The sequence below is a fragment of the Corvus kubaryi genome, unplaced genomic scaffold (genome assembly GCF_017639235.1).
Source record: "Corvus kubaryi isolate FWS band 111438036 unplaced genomic scaffold, C.kubaryi_AGA036_p1.0 121, whole genome shotgun sequence".
Classification (NCBI taxonomy): Eukaryota; Metazoa; Chordata; class Aves; order Passeriformes; family Corvidae; genus Corvus; species Corvus kubaryi.
Genome location: NW_024580656.1, coordinates 792715 through 810946, shown reverse-complemented (window position 1 = coordinate 810946; position 18232 = coordinate 792715). Strand labels below are relative to the sequence as shown.

General features: G+C 51.6%; 2 protein-coding genes across 3 annotated transcripts in view; both read right to left on the bottom strand.

Annotated features, from left to right (window-relative positions):
• Positions 1–18207, bottom strand: part of CELF5 (CUGBP Elav-like family member 5) — a 37366-nt gene extending 19159 nt beyond the window's left edge. For both annotated transcript variants that reach the window (XM_042040246.1, XM_042040323.1), the window contains exons 1-2: positions 17907–18207; positions 11305–11387 (exon numbers count right to left, since the gene is read on the bottom strand). In XM_042040246.1, coding sequence (XP_041896180.1) covers positions 11305–11387; positions 17907–18189 — 366 coding nt within the window. In that variant the 5' untranslated portion in view covers positions 18190–18207. The remainder of the gene's footprint in view (positions 1–11304; positions 11388–17906) is intronic.
• The window catches only part of NCLN (nicalin), a 23310-nt gene continuing 16382 nt past the window's right edge, over positions 11305–18232 (bottom strand). Inside the window, exon 16 of the mRNA XM_042040124.1 lies at positions 11305–11387. The gene's annotated coding sequence lies outside the window, so the exon portion shown is untranslated. The remainder of the gene's footprint in view (positions 11388–18232) is intronic.

The following is an 18232-nucleotide window of genomic DNA, read 5'->3' as shown; positions in this document are numbered from 1 at the left end:
GAAACCAAGACATTGTGATGGCAACCAGTACCCTTTGAAGAAGGGACCATTCTTTCCAAAAGAAGCCTGGCGCTTTTCCCTGCTCAGCTGCTCACCCCAGAGAACAGCTCTCCTGGAAATGCCCACCATGCATAAACCTCTGCCTCCTCGGGTGCTGCAAGTGGCACAGAAAGGACTCTGAGGAAGCAGCTCATCACCATGTGACTGGAGCCTGAACAGTGGTCAGGGTGGCCTGAGGTGAGACCGTGCCTGGAAGCTCTTCCTGTGTCTGCCCTAACTCAGTGCAGGCATGGCCACGTCACCTAATTGAGCCACTTACTGTCCTTGCAGCAGGGAAGAGACACTGCCTCTGAACTTGGCTAGAAGCTGCACAGCAAGCAGGCATGTCGTGTTTCCCCTTCCCCAGCCCTCATGCAGACAGCTCTGTGCACTAGAGTAGCTCTTGAGAAGGGCAGTGCTGCTCTCCAGCAACATCTCTCATCTCTGGCCCTCAGGGGCAGTGCTGAGGTTGAAAGTGGCAAAACTCCTCTCGCTCGGGCGTGGAGAAGAGCTTTTTCCTTCTCTCGCAGCCATTAGTGTCATCAGCAATAATCCAACCACAAATAAGCCTGAAGGGTAGCTTAGCTCACATGGTATGGGGATTCTCCAGGTAAGACAGAAGTAGCTGCATTAAGGAACCCACAGCTTTAACTGTCTGATTCGAAAAGCAGGGCAAAACTCATCTGCTGGCAGGTCTGTGTGTCCTGTGCTGCCCAGAGAGGCAGCTGACAAGCTGTAGCCTCCTTTCCCAGCTAGCAGGATCCAACTGCACCAGAATAACCTCCGAGGAATGGTGCACAGGGCAGATTTCCACATTCACAGCACATCTCACTCCATGTCTCTCAGCATCATTCACAGAGGCTGACAGTGACCTGAATCAGTGACATTCATAATAAAAAACAATCAGAATATCGCAGGGAAGGCCTGCACACGAGCTGCAGGTCCAGGCATAGTCTGCCCCTTCTCTCAGGAAACCCCTGAGGAAAACCAGCAACAAAACAGAAAACTAAATCAAGCCATAAAAGTCACCAACTGAAATGTGTTTAGAAGCCAGCAAGCAATATGTGGAGGGCTGTCAGTCTCCAAGTGGTGGCTGAGCCAGACTGGCCAGAAACCAGAGGCAGAGCCCACATTCCCAACAGCTGGAGGAAATCCGTGAGGTAGCTTTGCAGTTTGCAGGACAGAGATGCCAACCAGGAGGTGACAGGCTGGCATGGCATGGCACACAGCCTGGCAGCTGGGGGCTGTGAGCTGGCTTCCCCTGACTGATGGACCTCAGGCAGGATGAGCAGAGGCTGGGAGCAGGCCCACGCAATTCCTGCCTCAAGGACTGATCATGGGGCTGCTGATAATGGCCCCAGAGACGGGCTGGCAGCTCCCCAAAGGAAGGCCAAGCTGCTGCCGTGCTGCACCTTGACAGACAACAACCTCCATCCCCCAAGACCTGCTGAATCATTTAGGGAAGGACAGGCTGCAGGTCCTTTTCCCACTCTTGATCAGCCGCATGGATGTGCAGAGCTCCTGACATCCTGCTGTTGCTGCCATGTGGCCACAGCACTGGAGCTCGCCAGCTTCTGGGCTGCTGCTCCCCCAGAGAGCTGCCAAGGGCCTGGCACCTCTGTCCTGAGCTGAGTGGGATGTGGGGCAGGGGTTCAGGAGTCTGTGGTCAGAGATTGTTCCACAAAGTCTCCAGTTTCCTTGCTGAGAGGCTTCTGTCACTGCTCACAGTCCCTGGCAGCCTGCCTGTGTGAGCTGAGGCTGGCAGAGCTGTGGGAGCAGGCTGAGTGGGAGAGGGCAGGCAGCCCAGATGTGTGCTCAGAAGAGAGGGCTCCGTGCAGAGCCAGGAGAGGCAGCTGGCCACGTCACATCCCACTGCTCCCCCAGCACCGAGGAATAGTTTTGTTTCTAGCCAGGATGCAAAACCAGGGCTGAACTAACTGAACTGATGGGGAGGGAGACGGAGGGAAAGACTCGGATCTCAGCTTCTGTGAGGAAGCCAAAGCCCCAAAGCCATTTAGGTGTAGGAGGGGCAGAAGGGATGCTGTGGAAATGCAGTGCACACACAGCCAGCACCACCCTCCCAGGGATGCAGGGGCTGAGGGCGAGGAGTCGGAAAGGATGGGGGGAGAGGAGGGGGAGGTTAAGTACCTGAGGCCATCTCCCTGTCCCCTCCCCCAACAGGGCTGTCACTCCAGCTCCCAGCACCTAGGATAAAGGAGGTGTTGTCATGGAAACGGTTATTCACCACATGGAACCTGACATTTGCAGTTGCCATGGAAACCAGCTCTTGGGGGCATTCCCTCTGCTTTGCACAAAAGAGACATTTTGATATGATCTCTGGGGAAGGGGCCCCCTCTACCCATCTGTCCATCTCTATCCTTTTGCCCATCCCAGGGACCTGACCCCAGGGGTGGTGACCCCACGGAACCTGCCACCATGGGCGAGTGCATCCCACAGGGCCACTGACCAAGTGAAGTGATGTGCCCACAACTGGGCCACAGCACAACGCCCTGGCAGGAGAGGTGGCAGTGCCAGTACAGTGATGTGGGTCAGTACCGGTGCAAATCTGGATGCAGCTCCTGGCTGGGGCTACAAGAGAGAGCAAGGCTGCCCTGCACCTCTCAGCTGCAACCACAGCTCCTCTCTTCCCACCTGAAACAGCACCTGGGGTGGGCACAGGAAGACTTTCCCTCTGCCCATATCAGACCAAGCCCTCAGTAAAAGGCTGCCCATTTCCAGAGGCCTTGCCAGCTCCAGTGACTTTGAGAGACACCCACCAATCTGAGGTCAGGTCCCTGGGCTCGTCGTCATCTGCTCTGGAAGATACAGGTAAAGAGAAGAAAACAAGATACAATTTGTCCAGATGCTGAGGCTTGGAGAAGAGCAGCAGGATTGTCTGCCTGCTTCTTCCTGAATTGGGAGGTCTCCCAGCTGAGGCAGAGGCAGCCATGGCCCTCCTTGCATAGAAGCAGACACCCAGAGGCTTCCATGAAGAAGGACACCGCCACTTTAATCCTTCCAAGTCTCATGTTGCCACCAAAGATGAACAAATTATCGAAGGCCTCTTGTGCAGAGGGAGTCCACAACAGCTTTAACTCAACTCCATGTGTCTCAAGGCCTTGAGAACTGTCCCTGGGGCATCCTAAACTTTGTATACAGGTCTCAGACAAAGAGCTCTGTCCCCTACAGGAACACACAGTAAGAATGGTCAAGCTTTAACTCTCCCATTTGAGGGAGAAAAAGAGGAACAGGACAGCAGGGAGGACCTGCTTCTGGCTTACACAGCAAACTCTGGAAGTACAAATTCTCCTGGCCTCCAGTCATCACCTGAGGCTGCGCAGTAATCAGAGAGCACACAGGGATAAGAAAACTCTATTTGTATATACTCAGCTGGGCCCAGAATCCAGCAGGTAGGATGTGCCTGCCTTAAATTTCCAGAGTGAAGAAAATGCACATGCACAGACATGGTTGCCTTTTACCACACAGGAGCACATAGGTGAGCACACGTGTAGGATGGAGAACTCGAGCAAATGATTCATGAGCCTGCACCTGCCTCACAAGCTGAGCTTCATCTTCCCTGTTAAATTATTCAGCTGAGCATTATTAGTCTTCGTTTCTTAAGAATATCACATTAACATTTAGCACAGGCTGTCAGGACACCGTGGGCAAAATGTCCTCTGCCCCAGTCCCTCACCCTCACACTTCAGGGTCCCTCTTACCTGCTGCTGCTGACACTCTAAGGGCTGTCAGCTCCATGACCCACTGCACTCAAGAAATCCTCTGGAGCAGCAGTGGGCACCAGATGGGCAGCAAAGCTCCTACTGCCCTGCTCCAGCTTCTCTCTCACATTTCCCTCCTGGCTGGATACACAGCTTCCCAAACACAGCTGTCCCTACCCTGCTCAGAGCTCTCACAGACAGCATCTCCCTGCCTGCATCACTCTCCCTCTCACAAGCCTGCAGCCTTTTTTGGCTTTCTGGGGGGTTACTGGTGGGGGGGGCAGCCAGATGGGGACAAGGCCATCCCGACCTCGGGAGCGTTACACAAAGCACAGCAGCCACATGTCCCGTGCAGCCCCCTGGCAGCCGTGAGGAGATACCCACAGGGAGAATCACTGCAGCCCAGAGGAGCCCAGGGATTTCCAGGGAAGAGGCAAGGCTGAGAGGCCTTGCTGACAAGTGTCTGGATTACATCCCACCCCATCCCCAGGATCTGGGCAGCACAGAGAAGCAGGGAACCCCGCTCTGTTTGGGCTTCCCCCCTGCTTTTGAGGAAATGCTCCCCACCTTTGCAGCACTCTTGGGATTAATGATCTAAGGAAAATTCCTGGCACTCCTAAAGTCAGAGGAAGCTTTGCTATTGGTTTCACCAAGGCCAAAATGCACCACTTCTCTCATCACACCCCAAAAAAAGCATTCTGGAAGTGAATTGGCTCCCCGTGTTTAATCAGTTTAGTCAGTCAGCTCAGCAGCCTGGTAGCCCTGTTCTTCAAGGAGAAGAAGTAACTCCCACATCCCGCTTATTCAGCTTTCAAACTGCAAAAGCTGGATAGAAGGAAAAAGCCCCCTGGGACAGGAGGGCAAGCCTCTCTATTAATTACGAGTAAGTGATGTAAAATAGCCCCTTAGGTGCAATGCAGGGGAACCTCACAGTGTTAAGAGGGTCAGAAGCACAGTGTACGAAACACACAATGCAGGCTGGCTCCTCTGGGCTGTCAGGAACCAAAAGGCATCCAAGGCCATTGGCAGAATTAGGTCCTGGGCTTTTCAGCTTTACAAATTGTGGGCTTGTCCTCCTCTGGCCAGTTAAAAATGCCCTGCCTGAATGATCATAATCACTTCTACCTGGGCAGAGCACATAAATCCAAATGCTAATTTGTTCATTTGGATTCCGTTTCTGATCAGGAATGCAAGCAGGGATGGATTGGTGCCAGTCTCAGTGCTCAAGCATCCTACTTGCATCTTCCCTCTGACATCTCAGTGTGCCTTAGTCCTGTCCAGGAGAACCATCCTTCCCCGAGAAAGGGGAGGTGTCTCACACTTCTCTGACATGAGCAACATTAGTACCAAGTTCTGGCACAGCTCTAAAGGCTGCTTATGAATTCACCTCATTCAATCCCACTGTGGAGGAGACAACGATAATTATGAGCAGTGTGTTCCAGGTGGAGGAATTGAGGCATGTGGCGATGAAGATCATGCAGAAAGTCTATGGCAGAAGCAGGATATGAATCCCAGAGTACAAAGCACACAGCTCCTGCCTGAATGGCTCAGCTATGACTTATTGCATGAGCAAAGAAGATTGCTGAAGGACTGATGAAACTGAAAACCCAAAAACTCCTCTAGAAAGCTCATCAAGACCACAAGAGATCGTTCTGGCCTCCAGAAAGCCGTGGGCCTGAGAAGCCAGGCACAGCTGGGTACTCAGACCCACAGTCCTGTGCCAGCTGCAGGATCTTGCTTCAGCAGAGACAGAGACTTGCCCAAGATTTGTCACGTTTGTCACTCCCACCAAGGTAGAAAGTGCTCAGCAGGCCTAGGGAATGCTTAAGGCTTAAGGCCTGCAAAAAGCAGGAGTAAGATGCTGTGAGATGGGTCACCAAGTTACTCTGAGCAAGAAAGCTGCATGGGGAAAAGCTGGGAGCAGTGCCACACTCAGCTGGCTTTGATCTTTCCACTGGAAAAGACACCCAGCACCCCATGCCTCTCCCTGTGCCCACTGGTGCACCATTGGTCCAGTGAGCACATTCAGGTGATTCTCTGTGCACAAGCTGCAGCCTCCAAGGACCCCAGGGAACCAGGGAAGGGCAGAGCCTGGGGCAGCAGGTGTCTGAGCTGATGGACACAGCAGCTCTGCAGAGCCTGCACAAGCTTCTCCTGGCTGTGCTGGAAGGTTCACAGGCTGCCATCGGGCTGCTGCAGCCGTGCCCTCCTCCTGCCCCACGGCAGAGTAATGACAGTGGCCAGGAAAAGACATCTCTGCTGATGTAACAGAGGGGGCCAGGCACAGGGACCCTCTGCCTGCACACAGAGCGGCTGTGCCAGTTCCCTTGGCAACCACTAACACCGACAATCCAAGCGGAGCAAAACCTCCGGCGATAATGACGCACCCACGGGAAAATCCACCCAAAATGGGCCGAAGCCCCAGCACCACCAAATGAGGCAGTTCTGGGCTGATTTGAGATAAGCTGTTTCCCTTCAGGGGTGCTGGCAGACTAGAAAAGAGGCCCCAGGTGACTGCAGGATGCCCCTGGAGACAGTCAAATCTCATTTGGAGAAAGCCCTCAGTGATCTGGTGTAGTCAGCCCTGCTTTGAGTGGGGTTTGAGCAGAGACCCCAGAGGTCTCTTCCACCATAAATTATCCTATGATTCTATCTACATCCATGTTCATGAACACTTTTGTGCAGGCACACACCCCAAACGACCCCACGGAGGTGGGAACGTGGAGCCTTGCTCAGGAGGGTGGTGCCTTTGCAAAGACAAAGGTCTGTGTGGGCTGGTGTGCAGGTACAGGTGTGTTCACAAGCACAGCTAAGGGAGATCACCAGGGAAGACCCAGCTCTGGGAGGCAAAAGCCAAAGCTCTGTGCTGCAAGGAGATGCCAGGGCCTGGCTGTGCAAAGGGCAGCAGTTTCTCTGGAGAAAGGAAGACCCCTTGTGCACAGGACAGAGCCTGCACGAGTCCACTCGGTCAGCATGTGGGAACGAGTGCTGATCTTTAGTTTCACTGTTCTTCCAATTCCATAGGGAACAGGAGGCAATGGCTGCATTGGCAGCTTGCTCTTCAGTGTTGGCACTTCACTGGGCAGCTGTCTTGCCTTACAGAGAGTTCTCAGCCCCTCAAGCCAAACCCTCAACAGCACAAGCGTTTGCAATTCCCTCTGCACCGAACAGGCACTTCTGCTGCTTCTTGCCCAGGGGCTGCTTTTGCCCAGCACCTTCCTGTCCATGAGATAGCCTTGGCATGCTCTCTGTATTGCTAACTGATGTTGCATGGCTCTCAGGAACTTGCTGGTACTGTCTATCAAACCTGCAAGACGGACATGGGAAAAACTTCTCCAGCCTGCCCTGTTCAAGGGATGCAGCTGCAAAGATTAACAAGTGGGGCCCAGCTTCAAACCTCAGCCAAACATTTAGACCACATGAAACTTTGAGAAATACTGATCCAGGCTGGCTTCACACCAGCATTGCACAAACAAGAGGGGAGGGAAGAACGAGATGCTTTGCCCTCTCCAGCAAAGTCCCTCCAGACACCTGTGCTCCCTCCTACCACCACGGGCTGAGGATCCTGACAGATGGCCCAGGTGAGCCCTTGCTCCTGGCAGCACAGGACACAGCCTACCCACAGGGATGCCCTCTGCTCGAGCTCTGCTGGGTCTCTGCACTAATCCTGGTGCCCAACCACCTGAATTAGTGCTGCAGCATCTCAACCCCTGGTGCATTCCCAGAGTCTCTCTCTGCTCTCATGCTGCTGCTCTCTGTAATTTTCCATTCCTGTGTCCCTGCATCCATGAGTTCTCCCTATGATGTAGCCACATTTCAGTACCCTCATCACTGCTCTTAAACTGCCCGTATTCCCAGCTTGGATCAATACCAATTTCTGCCACTTACTTGCCTACCTTTCAGCAGGCCTTTCTTTGTTCTGCATAGAAATAAAACTGTAACTGTACTTTGCCAAAAGAATTACTTTTTTAAACCTCCCCCCCTCCACTTCCTCCCTCTATTCTTCTTCCTCTTCTTCTTCAGGAGCAATTTTATGTAATTTGCAACTGTCTGGCTGCAAATGAAAAGAGACATAAAGCGTTTCTGCGAAATATTGAAAAGCTGGATGCTTTTCCCTCAAATTTCACTTAGCAAGAGGCTTTAACTTGCTGTGTGATCACTGTGTGTCATTAATAACCTCTCCAATTCCTTTCAGAACTCAGCAAAGTGAAGGCACAATCACGAATCAAAGGCATGGGTTATTGAGATACAATATCATTTCACTGAGGCAGGGAGGAGTGTGCCAGGGAGTGGGGAGAAGGTGAAACACTGCACTGCTGGGCTGGCTGGCAGCTGAAGAGGAGACTGGATTTAGGAAAAAGGCCTGATTTCAACAATTCACCAGCTCTGAGGGCAGCACAGGTGTTCTAGATAATACAATATACAGCTGTACAGGTGAGACTGGTTGAGTCACCATCAGAAGTGTGGATGTGGCACTTAGGGACATGGTTTATTGCACTTGGCAGTGCTGGGTTAATGGTTGGATTCCGAGGTCTTTCCCAGCCTGATGAATCTATGACAGTCTTTACACCCTGAGCACAGTGGTCCATAAAAAAGAATATAAAAGCCAAAATTCTGTCTACCTCAGAAAAAGATGCTGAGCCTTACTGTCAAAAAATAAGCTTTTTAGAGTTTAAATTCCATTCAGTTACCATGCATCCAACAGCACTCAATTCAGAAACAAAAGAGAATTTTGATCTCACACAAAGAGAACTTGCCCCAAATGCCACAAGAATAAATACAGACCACAGTGATTCCTACTGACTTACATGGAAAACCTAAAATATAAATATAACTATATATATAAAAGCTTAGGAAAGCTACACTGCACTCACGGCCCTGCAGGTGGGCTGACATTGCTGGCATCAGACCTGGAGGACCTCAGCAACACCTCTGCAGGCCCAGACCTACCCAGTGACAACCTGGAGAAGAACCCAGAATTCCTGCTCCAGCTGCCTGATCACAACCTAAGGACCTCTCAGAAACCATATCAAAGCACTCCCACAAATCTGTCCTTACCAAATCCTCAGTCTAGACCAAGAAAGTAATTTGTCTCTATTCAGGTTCATGAACTGTTGAGTTCAACCACAGTTCTCTGCACTGACACCAACAAAGGAAGGTACTTTGGTTCTTGTGGCATCTACTATTGCTTGGTGGTACAACAGCAAGTGTAGGATCAACACAAGACCCTTTCTCTGCCAGTTTGATCCCTTGCTGTCTCTAAACCTGCTGATGCTTGGTCATGCATTCAGGTGACACTTTGTGTCACCCTACACTTCATAACCCTTCAGCTTTCTTTCTTCTACTGCTATGTGCAACACAGAGAGAGCATATGGGTAAAATGCACAAGAAATCAGTTGTTTACCAGACTGTGGCCCATTGACTGAAACCTCGGAGGTGTGGTCAGTACACTCTGTGCTCTGCCCTATGCTGGGGCCCTGACTAAATTCCTGGGGATAGGCTTTACCCCAGAGTTCATCAGAAGATGATCCAGATGTGAATGTACAGAGATGAGATTGTACGGCCTTGCTCCCCAAACAGGGAAGCAATTGCCTGGCATTCCTGTCTGGGATTCATTTCCAAACTGTTCCCCGTGATCAGCTGGGCCAGAAGGGCTGGTGATGCTACACAGACACCAGCACACCACGGCTGAAAGCTACCCCAGCTCACCCAGCCCACATCCATGCCAAGTAACCATCTCTAAATGACCAAAGAGAGAGAAAATTGTGCCTCCTTGGTCACTGAGGGACTGAACAAAAGAGAAACTAAATGTGATGAAATGGTATTTTGGCAGCCTGAAAATAGACAGCTCCAAATGCAGCACAGCTCATCTTCATCCTAATCCTGAAACATAATTACACCACACTGCTCATTAACTGTCTCCAGACAAGTATGTTCAAAAGTACTCACCTACCACAGACTTCTTACTGTTCCCAGGCAGTGTCTTACACCTCCCTTAACATAAAAAGCCTTTAGATCACCACATCATAGATAAATTGCTGCTTTAAACACTGCTCCATGCAGCTCTCTGAGACCCCTGAGAGCGCAGGCAGTAGAGAATACAGTGAAACATGCAGCAAATTCCTGGTGTAGAACTGTAGCAAAACTGAGATTGCCTTGAATCCACCAAGCCTCACATGAATAATTTTTCAGAGACATGTCTGACTTCCCCACTGCATTAACAGCACTGTACCATGACTCCTCTCAGCTGCTCCTACATCCTTTGACTTGTTCTTACAGACACTGTCAGCTCTGCCCTGGACCAACACACGAGGTCACACTGCTTTAGTTCAAAAAGCTGACCATTTCCCATCACACAAAAATAACTCAGGCAGATTTGTGCTGGTTATCTGTACTCTTCCCCCTGGCTGTCCGGAGATAAGGATCCTGTTAAGTGGTAATTAAGTTACATGCATTTTCCAGCACTCAAATGCCAGCACGGGCCCATGCAAAAAAAGCACAGGTAAGCAAATACAGAAAAGGAGGTTTGTGTTTGTGTGTGGAGGTCTTGAGGGCAGCTGGGAGAGATGAGAGCTGGGAGTTCTTTGGACCTGTATGGGTTAAAGAGGAAATGTTATGGTTAAGAATTCCTAACCATCCTCCAGAGACCCCTGGTTTACATTAATTATTCTGTTGCCTTGAGCACTCAGGGCCTCCTGTGAGCTTCTATCTATAAGTACCCAACTCCTCCTCCTACTCACCTCCAAATGAATCCTTTCAATGTGCTTGATCAACCCCCTCAGTACAGCAAGGGAACTGCCCAGTCAAAGCTCTTAAATCATACCAAAATGGGAAAGGAAACAATCCAGAACTCCTTTTAGCTCTCCAGCAGGTCCCAGGGAGGCAGAGGACTGCCAGGCAAGGAGGGACCTGTTCCACAGTGCCCAGCCTCCCTCAAATCCCACTGAACTTTGCTCCCAAGACCAGCTGTGGAGTGAGCAAGACTCAGGAACAGACCAGCAGTCCTGCTCTCACCTAAATAACCCATTTCTCTTCCAAACAATGGGACATGGCAAGGGTATTTTTTTATTTTTGAGAGCCTGATTCAACTCAGCCACTGCATCAGAGCTCTGTCCAGGCACCCTGCAGGGCAATGGCAGAGTAGGAGTGGATGCACCAGGAGGTTCTGCACACCTGGAAAAAGGCTCTGGTATCTTATCTCATGTGAGTTTTCCAGCAATGCCCACTGTGCAGGCTGCACCCACACACCTCACCCCAAAGCCCACAGCTCCCTAGTGACATGGACAGAAAGCTGAAGGTGTCCTGTCACACCACAGAGAGCAAAGAGCAGCACAGAAAGAGGCCTGGCCAGAGAAAAAAAGCATCAGCTGTGTGAAGAACAGCGCTGTGTTTCCACTCCCATATCCCTGTTCTAACCCCTGAAACACCCTTCTCTTCCACAAGCAGGAAAATTGATCTAAGCCACTTCTCGCCCTCGCTCCCTCCCCTGACAATTCCCCATTCTCCTGCCCACGGCAACAACTCCAGACAGTTCACTAGGACTTACCCCTGGCAAAGTCTTCTGTTCATGCAGTGCTGTCTGGGCTTTGATGGCAGAGTCTCTGGCACAGTATGTGAGGAATGCACAACCTGCAGCAGATACAGCGAGCGTCAAGTTAGACAGGCACTTGCAGATGAACATCAACACAAATGTTACGTAATATGGATGTGTCTAAGGCTCCAGGGGAAAAAAAAGACAAAGAAACAATGTTAAAGGACTTGCAGACCACATCCAAGGTCTGTTAAGAGCTGGAGAAGGGTCCCAGTGAATCAACTGGGCTTGACACAGGTGTTGAACAAGGTGAGACACAATGGGAGAGCAAAAGGGAAGCTGATCTTGTTTGTGGCAGAAACAGTCCCAAACACAAGGATCAGGAGAGAGGCAAGGACCAGCATGATCACTGATTAAAATAAAGAAAAAAAGCAAGGAAAGAAGAAAAGTATCTGGTATTTTAGGCTTGTACAAAAGCTCCATGATCCAGATTCACAAATCAGGGAAAGCTACAGGAGGAGAGGCCTGGCCTTCTACGCCATATGATGCACACAAACACACACCAACGTACATATGCAAGGAAAAAGGGAAATACAGAGCCCAGCAGAGCACCATGCATTCTGCAAGGGCCAACTTGAGAAGGCAGATGAAAAGCACACAGAAAAGGCCAGATCCTGACATTCTTAGTCAAGATATGACTCAACATCTCAGACGAATGCTGGAGCCAAGGGAGGAGGGGAGGAGTTGTAGCCCCTCCAGGAAGAAGAGGGATCATCTTTGGGTGCTCTGATGCTAAGAATAAGCAAAGGAAAAATCTGGCTGGTTATCAAGAAACATTTCCTAGCAGAAAGAGATTTAGACTGTGGAATGATCTCCCCGGGGAAGTGCCTGAAGCTCCGTCACTTGAGTTGTTTCAGATGAGGGTAGGCAAAGCACTGGAGAATAGACTCAGAATGCATCTGACCCCCTCACTCACCCCCTCCCATCCACAGCGGCATTCCACATCCCAAGCAAAGGCAGGAAGAGTCCCTCTGGCTTGCTGATGAACATCCCTGTTTACACTGCTGTGCTGGGGCTGCAGATGCATTGTTATGGCCAGAGAGACCCAATTTTCTGCCTCCACATTCTTGTGCCTGGCTTGGGGTACTCCAGAGCTGCTTCAGCTCTCCATGGATCCAAAGGTAGGTGCAAGGGCTGTCTGGACCTCTCCCCTCCATCCCAGTGTGACTCCACGGTACACAACACCCTTAGGCCAGGAAGAAGCCAGCTCCTCAGGACAGTCCCAACTCACAGCAACACGATTATCCTGTTCTTCCATCCCAACTCCAAGAAGTTGCTGCAGGTAAGCAAATTGCATTTGTCCTCACACCTCTCGGTAGGGAAAAAAAACCTTCCATAAACAGCACACAAGCACCAGATACGTCTAAGAGGTAATTAAAGCTTCTTATTGCCAGGTTTTGAACCAAGAATGCTACACCAAAGTCAAATGTGGAGCCAAAACATAATTTAACAAATGCAGTGAGGCCAGAAAGAATGCAGGTAAACTCTACTTCCCCTGGCAAAGGCAGCTGGCTCTGTTGTGGTGGGGAAGTTCCCCTCTGCTTTCACTCTCCCCCATGGCTCTGACATCAAGCCTCAAAAGCACCTCTATAACCAGAGAGACCAGACTCTATAACCCCTATAATCTATTTCTAACAGATTTGAAAGCCTGGTCACAAAAGCCTCAAACACAGATGTTTACCCAATTCCACCTGCTGCTCAAGTCTGCTACTTTGCAAGTCATACAAGACTCATTCTAAGATAATTTGGGTCAGGTTTAGCTCACAAAACTCTGAAGTCAGCAGTTGGGAATAAGCAGTTTATTCCACTAAGAGCTTCAATGCATTGGTACTATGCCCACGTGCAATGAAGGCACCATCCTTGCCTCAGGAGCATCAGCCATCAAATCTAAGAAAACTTAGGATAGGAGCAGAGTTATGTCTACATGAAGCATGCAAACCCCATCCTCGAGTCCCATATTCCAGAGCTCAGGAATGTCAAAACTGAGGCAAAGCACACTGTCAGGCTCAAAAACCTCAGTCCACAGGAGGACAAGCTAAAAATGAGGATTGGACAAAGACACACCATTTAGTGGGGATAAAGGAGAGACACTCCTCACACAAGGAGGTACTGTCATCATGCCAGATCAAGGATTTGTAAAGCCCAGCAACACCTACATCCACCAGCACCAGTGTGAAAAACTGCCATGAATCCCCCTCCCTAGAGCCCCCCCGGTCCTTCTCATCCCTACAGCAAAGACAGCCTGTACCACTGTTCATCTTTTAGGAGCTCAAGTACCAAGAGGCAGCAGCTTCTAGAGACAGAAACATCCTGTAACTATGGTGCCTGAAGATGCCTCACTCCGACCCAAGGGCAATCCTCACTGCTGCCCTGCTTTACAAGGATGTGGGTATTTGCTCAGCAGAAGCCACCTGTGTTCCTTCCCTTCACTCAAGCATGAAGCAGCACTCAGGCAGCCTCTAACGTCCTGCCTGGACTGGGGCTACAGGCACAGGACAGCCTGGTCCACTGCTCCATCCCTGAGCTCTTCATGTCTCTAAGCTTTGAGGTTTGAGGACATTCCTATCATTCATCTCATCTCGTTCTTACTTCCCCAACAGCAGGAACCTGGGAAGCTGTACTGGTTGTGGAAAGGAGGGAGCTAAAGATGTCAGCTATGTCTTTTGGAAAACATGATTACTGCCTTCCACAGCCAGGTGTTTTGGAGGTAGGATGCAGGAGGCAACTCCATTCTCTTTGCAAAGTTCTGGTCAGAAATACAGGAAAAGGTCTGGCAGAAACACTGTGCTCTAAGCCTAATTGTGTAAACAAATATTTGGGGAAAAGAAACTGCCTTCCTGAAGAGCCATTATCTCTTGCACACTAACTCTTCAGCTACTCCCTGGGATGCTGTGACAGGATTCTGCTCACCATGTCCTTCATGGGTTCTTCAGGCTCCTAAAACTTTGAGCTTAACAGAGCCACCCAAGGATCTGCTTAAGAGTGATGTCCACAGAGGTGCAGAGGGGCCTGTCACTCTCGCTAGGCTTTCTCACTTCCACATTTCCTGCTTTACTTAACAGCATGCTCAGACAGACAGGCTGATGCCCCTTTGGGCACTTCTCACACCAAGTCAGCTGTGCCTGCTGAGACACAGGACATGATGTTAGAAAGTGCTCGGGGTATTGAGAAGCATCAGCCTGGAAGGTCCCTGGCACCCGGGCAGTGCCAATGGCCCATTCCCAGCACAGGGATGCAGAGCAGCACCCAGAGCACTGTCTGTAAAGCCAAAGCCAGGCCACCATCATTCTGCCAAAGACCACTAAAACAACCTCTATGTCCCATCAGTGTTGGTGATACCACCCTACTTCCACAGGCACCAGGAGGGTTTCCAGCTCCCTGAAAGCAGAACCTAGCCTAGTTCCACTTGCAAGAGACTGCAAAAAAAAAAAAAAAAGCATATATATTCTATGCCTGATCCTCCCTACAAATTACACATTGACTTTGGAATTTACAGTCCCTTCAGATCCTAAACATTACTCCACACATCAGCAGTCTAAAGCCTTGAGCAAGGAAAGGCTGCCAGTTTGCAAGAGAGAAGGATCTCTAGATTCTGCTTAGCATCAGAAATCACATCAAATACTTCAGCAGGGGAAGCATGGAGTCAGTGGGGAGCTAATCTACAAGCCTGCAGAAGCTGAGTCAAAACTGGGCTGCCAGGGAGGCAAGTTGGGCTGAGGGTATTGTTGTATCCTTGCCCTCTGAAAAAGCCACCCATCTGTCCACATGCCTGTGAGACGGCTGCTCCTGCCCCTGCTGAATATTTCCCTGCAGTTCAGTTTAGCATCTCACACTCCTTAATCTCTCCACTTTCCCTACCATGAGCACTCCTAGGAAACCCATCCAGCTGACACTTGTGAAGGAACTGCCTTCTACCTAATCCTGGAACACAAGGCCAAAAATTTCCACTTGATTCTCCCCACTCAGCCTGCCCTGACCCATTCCAAAAGCCTGTTCAAACACCTCCCCGCTCTCCCCATGAAAATATTAGCTTTGAGACAAACACTGCCATTAAAATGCAAATGTATCTGTGATTAACATAAATAGAAAAACTGCCTCATGAATAATATTAGGCTGGAACAGTATCAGCTACCAGTAGCCAGGTTGCTGAGACATGACAAGTCAGGTACTAACAAAACCATTTCATAGCAGAGTTCACATTTCTAGATCTCTAAAATTCTCCTCTGCCTCCACCGAATTCATCCATTCTCAGCACCCATACAGGACCAGCTCTTGGACACTGCAGCCCAACTCACATCCTCCAGCCCCTGGCAGGCCTTTTCCACCCTTTCTTCTTCCCTGGAGGCAGAGGTGGCTGCTCAGCTCCATGTCAAGCTGCAAGGGAACACAAGAGGACATGCTGGGCTTCACCAGCAGTGCTGGCTTCTCACAGAGCTGCATCCTCCCCTTTGGGGAGAGAAAGGGAAAAAAGCAGATGGAAGCTGCATGTGAGCTGTCAATTGGATCTCACTGCAGATCAGGAACATGGGGAGAGAAAACTGAGTCTGCTGCTACAACTGCCCCAAAAAGGTTGTGGCTCCTGTACAGTGCAGGAACGAGCTCACAGCCAAAGTGTCCCCTGATCAGGGGCTGCGACAGTGCTCTAGGCCACTGCAGCTCCTGGGTCAGGCCTGGCACCCTCCAGGCCTGCTGATGCCAGCAGCGGCTCCTCACCTGGATGGCCTTCCTGCATGGAGCACAAGCCAATGCAGCCAAACCTGGTAAATGGGAATGATCAGGCATCACAGTGGGCTGGACCGTGGATCTAATTCCCTCACTGCACGCTAAACCCCCCCCCCCCTTCCCTGTGAAGGGATGACTTCTTTGGAGAGGCTGTTCCCAAAGCAGGCTGAGGATCTACATGCAAACTCATGCCACCAGGGAAGGAATCCCAGCCTCTCACTTTGTACAAAACAGGACAGGGAGGGGCAGAGGGAACTGAAGGTGTGTGGAAACAACCCTACGACAACCACCGGAGAACCTACACACCTCAACAGCGTCTTCTGGACAGAACAACCCATGACCAACAACACCAGCATCCGCTCAAAAAATGTTAGCACCAAAAGGATGTATTTATTTTGCTGCAGAAATGCTGCATTTAACAGCAGCTCTGTTAATATCACACACATCTGGCTAATGCCACTGCTGCCCCCTCTAATTTCCATACCTAAGCAGATCCCTAGAATTTGTCTCCTGCCTGGAAGCTGACCTCAGACCACACAGTCTATATTTAAGACGTCAACTGGAATGAAATGTGAAATTGCCTCTTGCCTTGGGCCCATTCTCCTCCTCGCTGGGTTTGAAACCTTGCAACTCACCGTCCCCTGGCAGCAGGTTTGGATGCAGTTCCTTGCACACAGAGACACACAAGCACATGGCATCCTCATTCTTCAGTCACAACCAGACACACTTCTTCAGCTAAATTCATGCCAGCCCAGCCCCCACAGGCTTCAATGAGAAAGTGTTTTCCCTTTGTGCTGGAGTTAGATTTGGCCTTTTGTTTGAAAATACACTTGTTTTTCTCTTGTCCTCTTCCTTCTCTGTTCAGTCTAGAATGGTTCTCGTTGCCAAGGCACTGGATTTTTCCTACCCTTCCTCCTAAATCTGAGGCATCAGACTGAGCGTGGCACACTCCCTCCAGCATGCACCAACACATGGCCCCATCACGGATCATTTTAGGGCACAGCAGCCCAGCCTGAGCACCCACAGCTTTCAGGGTACTCACTGTAGGTTCCCTGCAGGTCGTTCTACCTGTGCCAGGGAGCGAGGTTGCCATCACCCCCTCGGTTTGTTACAGCAAACTCCGTGAGTTCCCTTCCTGGCTGGAGCCGTGCTGGTCACAAGATCCCAAACACCTGCTGGGGTGGGGTAGAGCCGCTCCACCGAAGGGAGCTGCCACGCCGAACGCGACAGCTCTTCAATATAAAAACACAACAATAAACGAGGCTAAAGGAGCCTCCTCAAACTTTTCAGCACCCACTAAAGGCCCTTCAGCGAAGGAAGACCCCTCATCTCTTCATCACGAAGGCCCCCCACCTACTCCAAATGCCACTGACAGCAGCAGCACGTTCGCGGCCAATATTCTTTGTTGCGCGGGTTTTAAAACCGCAGCGCAGAACCCCTGCCCGGGGTCGGTCCGAGCCCCCTGAGGGGGTGGTCAGCAGCCCAGAGAGGGTCCCGCTGCGGCCCCCGCGCCCCGCAGCAGCCTCGGCCCGGCCCACGCTGCCCCTCGGCGCCTTTGTCACCGCACCCCACGCGCGGGCGACAGGCCCCGGGCTGCCGGCGGGGCGCGGGCCGCGGCCGGGGGGCTCCGCGGGGCTCCGCCGCGGGGATGCCGGACCCCACCCGCGGGCTCTGGGGATGCGGACGCCTTCCCGGAGAGCGGATCGGGGGCCGCCAGCCCCCGCTGAGGGATGCGGGGGGTGGGGGGGGGTGTGGGAGACCAGCACATCGCGGTGGGTCACGCGTGGACCGACCCGGGGCCCGCCGCCCCTTTGTGCGCGCCGCGCCGGGCTCACCCTTGTGCATGCCGGTGTAGCGGTCCTTGAGCACGGTGAGCTCGTAGATCTTGCCGAACTGCTCGAAGAGCGGCTTGAGGTCCTTCTCCTCCAGGTTGCGCGGGATCTGCCCCACGAAGAGCTTGATGGCATCCAGGTCCTTCATGCTGTCGGGCTGCGCCGGGGGCTCCGCGCCGCCGCTGCTGCTCATGGGGGAGGCTCGGCGCGGCGGCGGCGGCGGCTGCGGCGCTGGCGGGAGCGGCGGCGGCTGCCTCCTCGCCTCGCCCTCGGTGAGTCTGGCCATGCCCCGCGCCCGGCGCGGCTGCGGGCGGGCGGGCGGGCGGGCG